Source organism: Kryptolebias marmoratus, linkage group LG4 (assembly GCF_001649575.2).
Source record: "Kryptolebias marmoratus isolate JLee-2015 linkage group LG4, ASM164957v2, whole genome shotgun sequence".
NCBI lineage: Eukaryota > Metazoa > Chordata > Actinopteri > Cyprinodontiformes > Rivulidae > Kryptolebias > Kryptolebias marmoratus.
In genome coordinates, this window is record NC_051433.1 from 12836455 (window position 1) to 12851537 (window position 15083).

Consider the following 15083-nt stretch of genomic DNA (forward strand, 5'->3'; position numbering starts at 1 on the left):
CCCCTGTTTAACCTCTACTTTACACACGTGAAAAAAAAAAAGACTAACTTGATATTATTGCTGACTTTAACTCGCAATAAAAAAAGTAGCATAGAGGGTATAAGTACACCCTCTTTTAATTCTAATGTTTTACAAATAAAGACATAAAGATTGCTCACCTTTGGTATTTGTGTCAGGTCTTTAACTTGATATGTATTACACTGTGTGCCATTATTTATTTAGTGAAAATGCACAAAAAGTCAGTGTAAACCACAAACCCTCTGGACAGATGAGACCAAAATGGAGATGTAAGGCTTTAAAGGACAAAATCACGTCTGAAGAAAAACAAAAAGCAGCATATCTGCAAAAATAAAAACCTCACAACAAGACCGGCGGTGGAGGGGTGATGATTTGGGCTTGCGAAGCAGTCAGACGACCTGTGTACTTCACAGTCTTTGAGTCGCCTGTGGACTCCTTTGTGTACCAAAGTGTTTTAGAGTCAAATGTGAGGCCATCTGTCCAACAGCTAAAGCTTGGTCCAGAAGGGTTTAAACAGTCTCCCACAGAGCAGATAATTTACAGAATGACTGAGGGAAGAGCAGAAAAAAAAGGCTAAAGTCCGGACTTCAGAGTGTGAAAATGCTGTGGTGGGAAAGATAAAAAATAATATCATAAAAAAACATAATAAAACAATACATGTGTGCATAAGAACAACCTTAGTAAACCAAATATTCAAAAGATGAGTAGACCTAAACGTCACAGTCATGTCAGAGACTCATAAAGTCAAACAGAAGAGATTGATTCATTAGTTCTTGCTGCTAAATGTGGTTTTACTGAATCATATTCTTTTATTAATTTTTCACACATTTCATAGATATTTTGTCCTGCAAAATCTGTTGTGTGTTGTTCACCTATGAGGGTGTATTTGGCTAATTTTACAACCTTTGAGGAACATCATAATTTAGTTTTTATTATGCCCTGATGTATAAAACACCAGACTTTAAAAGAAAATGTAATTTCTTCTTAGCGTGACTGTAGCTTTTTACACTCGTTGCCTCACAGGTTCACAGGGCTGTTATTCAGATTTTATCAGCCTAAATACTTTAAGACTATAAAACGTATTTAACATCTTTTAATACATGAACATTGTTAAGTTTATTTAGGATTATCCTTCAAAATTTAACAGGATAATTGTCTTAAAGTCAGCATTATAATATATACAGTTAACGTAAGCTGATCTGTTCTGGTTGATTAGAAATAACGCAGTTTCCTTATTTTCAATTTCTAAATAAGAGTAAAACATGTTGCTCTGAATCTGATTCTACATGTTTTAATCAAGGAAAAGTAAACAAGACTTGTAGCTGACTTGAATATTTTCATTCAACCAGATTGGACGAATGTTTGAGAGTAAAAGTGTTTTTTGAAAAACAGTCTGTAAGAACTCATTCTTTAAAAACAAACCTTATTGACTTGTTAAATCCCTTTTTGGATGTGGTATATTTGAAACCAGATTTGAAAAAAAAAATGGATACATTTGCTTTCAGTATTAGGCACCGAGGGGGGGAGGAGAAGGCTTTTGAATCAAACATTATTTTGTAACTCCATATCTTAAAACAAGCCCATACATTGGTCAGCAAAACCACAGGATGTACCACAAGACAGCATTTCATGCCTGTTATTTCAGCTTTGTAAAAATAAACAAAAAAGCAACTGGGTGGCCAAGTCTCCCCCAGACCATAAAAGCCCCAACAGAAGTAAAACAAACAAAAGACTTTTTATTGGGTTAAATAATTTTGTAGAAGCAATAATATGGAGTGGATCTCAGTCAGAACTCTTGATCCTCTAAGGAGAGCAATCTCAGTCAGATTTGTGAAAGTCTCTTCTCCCACGGAGAGAGAAAATGGCCTCACCTACCTTCTGAAACCTTCTCCACGTACCGTATCGGCAGCCGCCCATCTGCACTTTGTTTTTGCAGTCTCCTCTGCAGCTGAAGGTCCAGTTTGTTGAGCTTTTAAAACCTGTTCCCAAAAGCTGAAATCTCTCTTATTATTAAAGATTATCTGACAACATGTAAGCTTGTCCTGCGAGCTTCACATTTACAACATTTTGCTTAGACTAGAGTTGCTTCATCAAGGTTCTTACACATAAAATATAACAGAACTTAATACTTAAATTTACAAATCTTTTAGTTAATTTTCAGGCCATATTATGATGTCTGAGTACAGACTTTTTCTTTAAATGTACAGCACAGAAGACATCACTTCTGGGGAGAAAATGTTCCGTTTTTGGAATGACCCCAATCAAAGATTTAAGTCTTCTTTAATACGACATTAGGTTAATTTTGCTAAACTGTTCACGGTTCACAGGGTGTTTTATATAACACAAAATGGAAAAACACTAATACATAAAAGCCAAATATATTTTAGAAATCCAAATGTGTGCGTTTTTCAAAAAAGGGGAATGTTTGACAACACTTTTTACCCCCTTATTTATAGCTGGAAATTACTAACAGCTAATTACATACTTTTCAAGACTGCGCAGAAATCCTGTCAGATTTAAGCTCGACAGCTGACGATCTAAATATATCAGGACTTTAATTCCAAGATGACCCGACCGGGGAATTTATTGAGCTCAAATCGTAAAAAGAGGTTGAAAAAGGAATTATTTTACACATTAACTGGTCACTGAACAACCCAGCCCTGAAATAAATTCCTACAGCTACCATAACTGGTACAAAAGAAAAGATGAGGTCTGTTCTTCAAGAATTAAATGATTCAGTCAGAACTAATTAACAGTTATCACATGTGGCAGGGAGAGAATAAAACCTAAAAATTGGTACAGTCTCTATAAACTGATTAAATTTCACCCACCATAACACCTCAAGACTCAGACTTAAGGACTCTGTAACCACTAAAATGTAACTATGAGTTTTCTGTGACTTCTACAAAGTGGATGTGAAGTAAAAGCACTTTCAAACGCCGGCTGGCAAGTAGACATAAAACAAACAACAGGGTCACCATCTGAATTTGTAATTAAAAAAATGTTTTAATAAATTAAACACATTACGCCTAGGCAGCAAAGAAAACAACAGGATCTCACTGCTGTTGTGTTTCCAGGTGACCGTGAAGCCACTGAAACAAGTCCATTAAATATTCCATGATTTTCATCCACTTCAGATGTCGTGGGCTTCTGATTGTCAACTCAATAGGCTGCTGCCCACAAGCTGATCCTGCTCCATGCATTAAAGCAAGTCAAAACGGTGACAAAAAAATAAAAAATAACTCAAGTGTGCACAGACAAATTCCTCACTTAAGGTAAGACCATAACAAACAAAACAAAACAAACAAGTACGGGTTAATATTATATTTTTAAACTCATTGAGTTCAGTGATTTATACCAGAGAATAATCTGCAGCAAAACATTATAGGGAATCTTTCATGTGTCAGTTCTGTGTCTGCACACATTCACACCGACATGCACACGAACCACGATCTCTAGAAACTGGGAGGGGTTTTTTTGTTTCCCCTCCACATCCCTAGCGGTGGCCTACCCTGTGTCTCACTGCACACAAGCCAAAAACAGATCACATGCAGAGGTTCGGTACTCAATGCAAACAGCCGTTCCACACTGGAGCATCAGATAAATCAAGAGATCGCAGCTTGTTTTCTTTTTTTTTTTTTTTTAAATGTTGATTCTTGCTTCCATCTGCAAACCACAGGACGAAGGTGACACAGTGGCTTCTGTCAGTAAATCAAAGACAGTCAGGATTCCCAGAGGATGACTGGGAAATCTACATGGATGCATGGGTGATCCAGCTTTATAATTCCCTGAAATGACACAAAAGAAACTTAAATGATTTTGACTAGAAAAAAAAAAAAACTAGTGTTGATTAAATCTCTTGAAGTTCGCCTTTCTCACCTGAGGTGTTAAGTTCTTTTGTATCCTTTTCAGCTTGGCTTTTTTACGTCCATTTTTAGTCACAATTGTCTCCTCGTAGAACTCGTGGGCCAAGTCGCCATCTTCATCGAAGTACATAGAACTGCAGCGTAATGAAATAAATAAAAATGAGTGATTTCAATGCAAATCCAATATCAGTAGATGGGATTAAACTATGTAAGGTGGACATCTAATAAAGACAACAAAGGGACTTATATATAATTTTTTATTCTAGTCTGTCTTGCATTGGTAATAAAAGATAAGAAATACTGTCGATAATTTCACTAAAATTATTAAACCACTGAAATTAAATGTTGAGATCAACCATATTTGACCCTGTTATGATTCATGTGAACGTTTTTGTGCACTACGTCCATATTTACCTTCGTCTGGTAAACACAAAAGGTGTTGCACCCGGGAAACTTCGAGCTCTCTTCAGCGACTGCTCGTTCCCATCTTTGGCTGGATCGTCCCCGCTACCTGAGCCGGAAAAAGGCCAAAATCCTTTGGATTTGGAGCCACTACCCCCCATCTTCAGCTACAGCACATTATTTTCCCGAATCACACAGCGTCCAGTGGTGATACAGCCTTACTGTACTGGAGAAAAATGTGCCTCTTGAGGAAGGATACCCTGGGGAGGGAGAAAAAACATGTAGAGATAAATTTCTAAATAGTTTTTTTGGGCAAACAGTAAAAAAATACATAAAAATGAGCAGAAAAAGACATAACTATAGTTGTAACACCCCAACAAAGTGTTCGGAAATAAGTTATATTTCAGAAAATACAAAAATAAAGTAAAACTTTGGCAAATATTAAAAAGGATTAACACACACACAAATAGAACCAGACTGATTAATCAGATGATTTTGACCACTTTAATATATATATCTGTCATGCCTGTGCACACTTCATTAATTAGCCACAATGTAGTTTTTAGGTAAAAATGCTCTTTTATATATTACTTTCAAGTGTAAAGGTTCTTTTAAGGGTTGCTAATATTATGTCTCTTTCAGTTAAGTGATCTATGTTAGATTTTTTTTTTTAAATGCTGATGTTTTATATCTGGCTTCTGCTGCCCTAATTTCTAAAAGTTTGTATTGGTCAAACAAAAACTCATACTGGTTGACCTCGAAAAACAAATATTAAAAGAAAGCAAAACAAACATAGTTTATAAACGATAATATTATTATTTACCTATAATGCTACGTTCTGAAATGTTGAATTTCCTTGCCATGTTCCATTTAGTTTAATATACAAGAACAAGTCGTGCACATATTGTTAATTATTGTATTTATTTGTGTGTATTTCGGGCTGCCTGTGCCTGGGGCTGAAGAAACTTCAAGCTGTTTTACAGCACCTAGTCTTGGCACCAGTGGCCTAGCGTCACTGCGTCTGTAAACATCCTCCTTATGGATCTGCACCAACAACAGAGGAGGAAGTCATTCAGATCCGAGGCATGTGTCCATGAAATGTCAGCAAATCACGGGCCAGAGTCAAGACAGTGAAAGCCCACATTCTGAGACACGTACATCTGTATTTGTCACGACATGTTATTGCATTCAAATCTGTTTAAAAAAATCGAACACGGCTATAAACAAGAAACACGCAGTTTTGTCTCTAAAGACCCAAGTCTGTAGCCTTGACGAAGCAACTTTTGTTAGCTTGTCTTGTCAGCCAGCAGAAGGTGAAAAGTTTGTTCCTGCGGGAAATATTTACAGAAACTCCACGTTCCCCTATAACCTGTCTGCTCCCTCAACCGGAGAAAACTATCCTCCAGTAACCAGAACAATCAGGTCAACGCGTTTTTTAAACAAAATACGTTTACTTTAGACGTTGACAAAGGCTAACAAACTGGTCGGCTAGCGAGCCTTAACAACCTCAATCTCAGAAATAAAAACCAACCTAAAGTAAGTAGTGGTCTGTTCGCAGGTGGGAGATGGCTCGGCTGAATTTGTCTTGGTGAATTTCCAGTTCGGTCAAGTGGCAGAAAGCTGACAACATCTACAGCTACATTAGCTGTTTTTGCCGACGTCGCAGGCTCTTCTTCTGCGTGTTTCCACCAGCTGCTGCAGAAAAGTCCAGACTGGTTGGCGCCCCTGGTGGACAGTGCCGGTATGCAGAGGAAAAAAACAGTCTGAAACTTCCACAAAATGATCGTTTTTATGCTGCTAAAAGGAACTGTATGGATACTTTTTAGTCAAACGTGTTGTAAATAAAAAAAACTTGGAGTTTTGATTGTAATATGTAAGTAAGGAAAGACCTAATTTCTATATAGATAGAGATACGTGTGTGTATATACACACACACACACACAAAAACAATTGTACAGGTGTACATGTGTGTGTGGATATCTATATATATAGATAGATAGATTTATTTTGAAAACAAAGTAAAAGACTTGCAGGTAAATTAATTTGTTTCCATTTTATGTAGGGGGAACAGATTATTTCAGGTGGCTAAAATATTTTGTTTCCCCCTCCTAACTTTGGCAAATAAAAAGTAAATGTTTCCAAATTCTCAAACATTATGTGTGATAGCATACTAGACATTTCCTTAATCCAGCAATCTGTCATATTTTACATTAGAACGGGATTTGCCAAAAAGTATACACTCTGATCTTTTCAGGAAGTCTTTATTTTTGTGCCCTGCTATCAGCTAACTTCACTCCTCTTGTATCAGAAATGAAAAATTATAAATGCACACTACGTGTTGGGAACCTGTGTTTGTTGACTGACTTTTATTTGTCAGGCTTAAGAGACAAAAGTTGAAAAAGGATCGATTCTCTTCGCGAAACAGACATCATATGATCAGTTTATTAGATAATTTGAATATAAATACATGTCCAACACATGAACATACTCAGCTCAGTTTCACAGATTGATTTAACTCCAGCATATGGAAAAAAAATGAGGATTTGTTTACATAAAAGTTGCATAAAGTAGTTCACATTAACTGTAAATACAATACTGTGCTTTGTTATAACATTTATTCAAAACACTATTGTTGCCTGAGCTCTTCCCTTTTACCTCACATGTAATACAGCGTTTCTCACAGTTCAGTTACGAGGACCCTTTGAGTTTCTCGTCATCAACCAGGTGTGGTTATGCGAGCCACGGCCTGCTTCATCATGTCCCGAGCGTGAGCGTAGCGCCTTACAATCTGCCGCACGTGCTCTTCTTCCTCACGCTGCAAGATTCGCAGAAAGTTGCCCAACTCAGGAAGGCTAAAAGCATCCCACTGCAAAAAAAATAAATAAAACAGTTTATTTTTAAAAAAACAGACTATGGTGACATATGTGTGTTTTTTATTGTTGTTGTCAGCAGCATCTAGTGACAGATTTATCCACAGTTTAAGCTGAGTGGGGACTTACATTTATCTCCCCTGTCTCATTCTCTTTCAAAACCAGACTCAACACTGTTTCGCTGGGGCCAGCGCACAGGCGCAAAAACAAAGGGCGCTCGTCCTCAGACATTTTACGCATGCAGACTGAAGAGAAAACAAATCAGAGCTTTAGAACCAAATGCGTCGTCCAGTTGCGTTTTCATAATCGGAAAAATCCCACCTTGGCTTTGCTTCTCGGTGCGCTCGAACAAGGCAAACTTTGCTGGGTTGTCCACCACAGTGAACTTCCTGAGCAACGCCTCGATGACTTCTCGCACTCGTGTTTCGGAGCTGATGTGCAGGTGCTTCGCAGCATCTTTGGGGAGGTAGAAAGATGTCCGCCTTTGTATCCGTCTGTCCTGCTGGTCCCCTTCTTCCCTGGAGTTCTGGCGCTGAGGAGGAGGGAGGGAGATGGGACGAAGGAGCTGAAAGTGGACCTTGATGAAACCAGTATAGGACCCATTTTTATTCTGCAAGTTTCCAGAGTAAAGGGTTAAAGGGGGGCACAGCATTTCAATTAAAGTTACAGTTTTACTACATGTTCTTGCACAAAACAATGCAGAGAATATCAACTGTCACTCACAACAACCATGTAGAGATTATTGTTAATCTGAGTGTTGTACTCCTTCACCCTTTGCCGGATCTCACCAACACTCAGTTCCTGTTTACCCAGTTCGATCTGCTCATCCTGAATAAAAGAAGATGGGAAGTACACATAAAGACCAAACAATTGAAGGCAAAACGCTAAAAAGAGATAGTTCAGATCTTCTGAAGTGTGGTTCTGTGATAAGGGTTATAGACTATTAATGCTAACTGCTAGTCCCCTTACAAAAAATCCCACAAAATTCACGTGATCACATGTGATTCCCATTTTCCACATGTGGTTCACGTAATCCACAAAAAAAGCACGTTTTCACATGTGGAAATGTGGGAATCACATGTGATTCCCATGTGATCACATGTGATTCTCATGGGATTTTTTTGTAAGGGTCAGAGTGGGGCCAAGACCAAAGTGGAACTCTGCCGTTCTAACTTCAATTGGATCATTATAATTTTTTGATACAGAAGCTGTTTTAAACTCAAGGCTAAAGTTGAAAGTTTACTATAAAAGCTGAGGGTTTAATGTGTTCATTTTTTGGAGGTTCTCCAGATTTTTAGAAATAAAAATGATGTTTTTTGATACTTCTTTTTAGTGTAGTTTTAGTTTCTAAAACTTAAAATAAAGAGGCTGGGCTGAACACAAACACAAATGAAGGCAAATAGTAAAAAGAACAAAGTATTTGCCTGAAAAAAATAGAAATTCAAATCAAAGGACAGAAGCACGCACTTGTTGAACACCTAATTCTAACTGTGGCTTGCTGGGATTATGGTTTATTTATAATATATTCTGGAGGTCTAAACCGAGGTAAGAACAGCTGTTTTATTGTTTAGGTGGACTTCTCTCCTTCCTTCAAAGCTACTTTCTGTACAGATGTCTTCACAGAGAGTAATAAAACTAATACCTCTGTGTAATAAAACTAATGATAGGAGAGCAGAGGGCAGCCTCCATCTGCTTCAACCAACCAGCCTCCACCATATGGTCAGTGCTGAGTCGCTTTATTCTTTTCTAAACTTGTTTATTTCTGCTTGCACAGTTAAAACTACAGTTCAGATCTCCTGAAGTGGGCTTCCTTGGAGAGGTTATGAACAGCTAGTATCTTATCTGTTGCAGATAACTTTTTGAACAGCTTCAGTTTGGGTAACTAGTTTAAAACAACTCCCATGTCCAAAGTTTCATTGTGGTTCACGTGAATGCGAATTTAGACTCCTTTAGGTACGGTTATTTTGAGGTACATGACGATTTATATGTTTATGTTTTTGGATATTTGCAAAAGCAAATAGCAGCAGCTTGCTGTGATACTTCCTGTGCAGCTTGAGGCAGTTCGAGGAGGAGTATCAGACTATTGCTGCTGGAAAAACAATGCAGTGCAAAACTGATGTTAATGTAATGCTTCATCAAACAATGTTTACTTGAAGCGCTATAACATTTTTCACACTGGAGCTGTTTTAATAGCGATACCTACAACAGGTAAGATATTATGTTAGTAATTACCACATTTGTGTCGGTCTCAATGGAGTCTTCAGTGTAATCTGCCTTCTGCATTAACACACTTCCATGTGTGCTGCAGTCCAGCAGGATGAACGGTCGGCAGCGGTAGTGACATGTGTAACTGCAGTCTGAAGAGGAGGAAATTAACAGTAAGCTTACATACGTCTGGTTTACTCAGCAGCCTGTTCCTGCACTGGGAGAAATAACTGCAGGTTTGAATGTAACTGTTTAAGTTAAAGGTTATAAAAGAGCTTCTCAGAGTTTCTGATGAACAAGGTGATGAAGTTTTACATAAATCAAAAAAACTACTAGAAAAAGTCTTGCTGGAATCTGCAAAGCAAAAAAAAAAAATGGTCTTGACCTCTAAATACGAGGCTTATTCAAGTTTGAATTGACAGATGTTTCTGGTTTTTTCCACAAAATTTATGGATTTATCGCAAATTCAGAAATTACCCTTAGTTTGTCTTGAAAACAATTTGATTAAACAACTTTTAAAACAAGCAAGGCAATGTTTTCCGCACCTAGCACATTTTAAAAATAAAAGAAGAAACTGTCATATTTCTCTTTTTTCTTCACTTTCAAAAGGAAGCAAAACATTTAGTCTTTTCTTAATTTTAAAAATCAGCAGGTACCTTTGTTTCAATAAATAATCTGCAAAATAAACACAGAAATTAGGGGTTATTCTGTTGTAATGATAGCAGTAAAACCATAAATGACAGATCGGCTAAATGTTAATTGCTTTTTATAATAACAAAACGTGTCAATCAGTGTTATATCAGGACTCATTAAGCTGATTTTAATAGTTTACATTCTCGAGTTGCTTCTACTTTTAATCTTTTTTTATGAAAACCGTGTACACAGATCCTCATCAGGAGGTACTCACGGGCGCAGCGCAAACTTTGCTTGAAAAGCCCCCAGATGAATTCTCCACACAGGTCACACCAGGTGAGGTGTGTGTAGTTGTACGGCTGGAAGTCGTGTCCCACGGCGCCCTCCCCCGTGTGACAGACGGGCGCCTCAATGGTGACTCTGTCTCCAACCAGACGGACGGCGTGGCTGTGGCCGGGCTGGCTGGGGCGTCCAGTCGGCAGGGCGGAGGCTGCCAGCTCGATGGGATCGTTAACGCTGAGGTCCTTCAGCTCGATCAGCTCACAGTTAGACATCCTGTCCCTCACGCAGAAACCCACATGCCAGTGTCCACGAGGGGTCTGTTTGCAGCCCTACGAGGGGAGAGCGGGGTGACATCTGCTCCTTTCCATGCTTTGGCTTTTGCTCTTTATTGTTCGGCCCACTTTCGGAGTTCCTGTCAGAGCGTTCAAGTTTTCGAAGGAGCTGCGAAGCAGATGGAAGACACACTGAAATCATTCCTGTCCAACACAGAAGCAGAAGGTGTTTTAACAAACCAACAAAAAAGATATACTTAAATCTGGTTTTATCAAAAGATTAAAACATTAAACGTTAGCATGGATTCACGAATGGCCCAAACAAAAGATTAATAATTGTTATCTGATGTCAGGAATCAGACGATTATATTAAAATGTGGGACAGAATGATATAATCCTGCTGTCCTGCTACAGTTTGTACTGCTTCTGTCTGTGACACGAAAACAAAACAGAGTCATTTGGAACAATCTGAGCCCCGGAGATTGGGTTTCTGTCTGATATCATTTAATGAGTTTACAGCACTTTAAAAACCAGCCTTCACACAAACAGATGCAACTCAAAGTGCTTTAAAGTACTGAATCATTCAAACAAAACGATTGAATTATTTCATTCACACATGAAAAACTAATTTATACATTTAACAATCTAATAAAAATGAACAAAAACATTACTAAAGGCCTACCATCACCCACAGCCTTTCATGCCAGAGTTAGGATATTCTTATGTTGAGAGACAACAAAACTTGTAGTCATTTTTGGTCAAACCTAGAAAATAACATTAAGTGTGAACTCATGTTCAAAGTATGTGTTGTGGATGACTCTCAGCTACTTCTGCATCAAATTGTAGACTGACTGAGTTTTAGGCATTTTTGTGTTGCCTAATGTTGACTAGCTGTGGCAGCCATCTTGGATAAGAGTCATTCCAAAAATTAATCAGTTGTAGATGTACAGATGGTGATAACTTTCTGAAAGTTTTATAAAAGTCCCTCCGATAGTTCATGAGATATTTTGCTAACAGACAGACAGGGCAGACTTCAGCAGTTATTGTTGAAGTTTTAAACAAGCTAAACCATTCAATTCTGAGTGGTTTAAGATAACATTTTTCAAGTAAAAGAGATTGATGAGTGATGTATTTATTTATTCACAGCTAGTGCAATATTGTATATTTTAATAATATTTAATCTATATTAGTCTAAAAGAAGGTTTTATTCTGAAGCAGAATGAGTACTTTTACTCGTACTCCTTGACATCTTGTGAATACTTTAGGTAGGATTTAACATGTGTCATTTAGCATTTCTGCTTCCACCCCAGCAGCTGATAGTTTGACACATGTGCCAACAAATATAATGTTACAGGTTAAAGGCAGCTGCTCTCTTTAGGCTCCATAAAGGATGCAAAACGCTGAAGGAGGCGCGTGAAACTCGTGTTCAGTGTAGTTTTCTTCTTGCGGAGCAAACTTATTGTGACTTGAATGTGAAGGACCTCAGGCTCCATCTGCCAACTGGGTCACCGCACGGAGAAAATATTCATGCAGGGCAACAAGGACTCATTGTGAGCAGGGTTCTTCTCGGCTGTTTCCGCGTTTGCTGTTATGTGATCAGTCGTTCTTTAAGTTGACGATTGTCTCTAAAAATGTAAAGCAGGTGGAACGGGACAACCCGGTTTAATCCTGCCTGAAACAGGACGGAAACAAACAAACTGTTCGGATCCTCCGACTGAGAACTATAATGTAATAATAATTATTATTATTGTTATAAAAGCTCACCTCATTCACTTCATCCTCGCTGCTGTTTGTGGATGATATTAGAAAGATGGACGCACTTTGTGGCTGAATTAAAACCGAACCTCCTCCTCCTCCTCCTCCTCCCGCAGACGCACGCACTTGAGTTTGCGCATGCACAGTGTGACTGTGGGATTATCATCTAATCCCAAATGTGCCTTACAGAGAGCAGACACTCATAGGGATGGTTTTACACACACGGCTCTGTAAAAAGCACACAAACATACAGATTAAATATGAAGATTTGCCGCCATGACACATCATTTATTATTTTTCCATAATAAATAACAAACAATTAAATTTGCTAACTCCCTGAACCAAAAGCATCACCTGCATCACCTATATATATATCGCCGTCGAAAGGTGAAGGCGGGTGATAATGTTTTTGTCCTCGTCTGCTTGTGTCTGTTAGCAAAATATCTCCGGAACCACTGGGCAGATGTTATTGAAACTTGAAGATCGTGATAAATGGGTGAACATCTGCATCTAATTATTCTATGGAGTCAATCCAATTGAAGATGGTTGCCACAGCCAACTGACCTTAAAAACGCAAAAATGACTACAACTCAGTCAATTTTACAGATATTTCTCCAAGATTTGATGTAGCGGTAGCTGTGACTGTTCCCTAACACATACTCTGAGTGCTAACAGATTACACAAAAAATGTGTTTAATATCTTGCCATTAACTATTTATGGTCAACTCTGTCTGCCTGTTAGTAAAATATCTCATGAACCAGTTGACGGATTTTAATGAAACTTTCAGCAATTAATCATTGGATGTAAATCTGAAACTGAATAGCTTTGAGAGCCAATTCAAATCAAGATGGCCGCTACAGCCAACTGACCTTAGAAAACACAAAAAATACTACAGTATTGTCAGATTTACACATATTCTGCTAATATTTGGTGTGGTTGTTGCTGAGAGTTGTGCCCAACACATACTATGAACATGACATCTCAAAATATACCACAAGACTACAAATAATATTATTTTCAAGGTTCAACCAAATTGGGGGAAAGGTGGCGGGTGATATGCATTCTCAAGGAATGCTTGACCTCTAATTTTACATAATTTGATAGAATTTTCTTTCTTTCTTTTCCTCTTCCCATTCAAAATTTGAATTATGGATTTTTTGACGTTCCTAATCTATAATGAGAATTTAAAAAGGATGTAAAATTACAAAGAAGAAAATATAAGAAATGTAAAACTCATAATCATCGGAGGAACAGGTGGAGACAGCTTTCCATCAAAGGCTTGAAGTCAGTTTTAAATGGGTAAACTGTTTAATGATTAAGAGGAATCTGGAAGTCATTCAAAAAAGAAAAAAGCCTGCAGGCAACAATCTGGCAGATAAAGATGTCTTCTTATTTTCTGGAGTAAACCCAATATAGTTGTGACAAGTGGCTCAACAGAGTGCCACAGGGGTTTCTCCTTCAGTGAGCTTATTTACTTATCTAATTTTTAAGCAAAGACGAAAGGAACCAAATCTACTAAAACCAAATTTGAATTCAGAGGAATAAAAATGGTTGGATATCCTGAGGACAGAATCAGTGAGTCTGAGAGAGAAAACTCACAAAATATTTGCCATAAGTCCAGCATTCAAAAACAGAATAAAAAGTAGGACTCTTAAAAGCTTAGGAACATTTTTCTGTATTCATTTAATTCAAATTTCCAACACATTTACACACAAGTTCCTAACCTGCACAAAAAAACCAAAAACACATTATTGAATGACAGTCTGTGAATAGGTAGTTTAAAATGAGTTAATTTTTCTGATTCTGATTCAACTGAAAAGTGAAGAGCTTGATGTGAGAAAACCTCCAACATCCCAGAGATTTAAAAAAAGGTCTGAACAGAAGAATGAAGCAGAGTTTCTTTAAGCCAGTGCGCAGGAATGAACCACAGCTGCCAGAAACACTTATCACAGACACATAAAACAAAACCTCTGTTACATTTTTGGAAACATTTAAAATAATAAACTGATTACATTTTATTTTGTCTGTGTCCAAAGTTGTTTTTACCTGCTTTAAAAAACCTTGATCGTGTTTTCAGGCGACAAACTATTGAAGTTCACAAACTTCCAAGTGTTTAAGTGCATGTTTTCTATGAAAAGTTATATTTATAAAATATCATGTAAGCAGAGACAAAAAAGAACCATAAAACTGTCCAAATATTTTGGAAAACCCAGCATCATGATTATCCAAAAGCACATAATTAATCTCCCTGCTCTTCTGTTCCACTTCAAACTGCTTCAAGGATCTACATTCGGTGAACGAGATGTAGAGGAGAGGAATGTCCTGAATGGGCATGTTGTTGTTGTTGTTGTTGTTGTTCTCTGTGCTGCAGGGCTCAGTGAGTCGTGGGCCTGCAGAGTCACAAGCTTATTACAGAGTAATTGGAGCACAATAACCAGTGAACAGCTCAGCACTGCTGGATGTGGAGTTGGTTCTCACCAAACATATTCAATGAAACTTACAGGAAATCTCCTCTTCAGCCAGATCCTTGTTAATTAAGCTGACCGAAATGAACTGGTTTTTATTTTTTGAATATTCTGGATTCAGAATTCAAGCATGCACATTTAACAAATGTGATTAAAGACCTAATTTTAGGTTTACTTTCCTCTATGATTTAGAGACACGCTTTCAAAACTTTTCAGGATGAAGCTCCAGCTTGTTGATGTAGAAGATGCTGAAGAAGCTGTGTGCTCTTTGCTTCTCACGTCTGCCTTGTTCATCCTTTTTTTTTTTTTTTAAA

At 37.7% G+C, this 15083-nt stretch overlaps 2 protein-coding genes across 3 annotated transcripts; both read right to left on the minus strand.

Annotated features, from left to right (window-relative positions):
• Nucleotides 1-3000: 3000 nt before the first annotated feature.
• tusc2b (tumor suppressor 2, mitochondrial calcium regulator b) lies at nucleotides 3001-5974 on the minus strand. The gene is made up of 4 exons (XM_017435446.3): nucleotides 5818-5974; nucleotides 4299-4546; nucleotides 3898-4018; nucleotides 3001-3806 (listed from the first exon to the last, which is right to left on the minus strand). The coding sequence occupies exons 2-4, from the start codon at nucleotides 4445-4447 to the stop codon at nucleotides 3741-3743; spliced, it is 336 nt and encodes a 111-aa protein (XP_017290935.1). The 5' UTR covers nucleotides 4448-4546; nucleotides 5818-5974; the 3' UTR covers nucleotides 3001-3740.
• A 734-nt stretch (nucleotides 5975-6708) lies between these two features.
• On the minus strand, nucleotides 6709-12458 carry rassf1 (Ras association domain family member 1). Of its 2 annotated transcripts, none has more exons than XM_017435440.2 (7): nucleotides 12313-12458; nucleotides 10269-10717; nucleotides 9389-9513; nucleotides 7880-7984; nucleotides 7478-7766; nucleotides 7286-7401; nucleotides 6709-7152 (listed from the first exon to the last, which is right to left on the minus strand). In XM_017435440.2, exons 2-7 carry the CDS (start codon nucleotides 10546-10548, stop codon nucleotides 7003-7005), a joined length of 1065 nt encoding a protein of 354 aa, XP_017290929.1. In that variant the 5' UTR covers nucleotides 10549-10717; nucleotides 12313-12458; the 3' UTR covers nucleotides 6709-7002. The 2 variants fall into 2 exon arrangements, with proteins under 2 accessions (XP_017290929.1, XP_017290928.1); XM_017435439.2 differs by having other exon boundaries at nucleotides 10269-10752; nucleotides 12313-12445.
• Between the last annotated feature and the right edge of the window lie 2625 nt (nucleotides 12459-15083).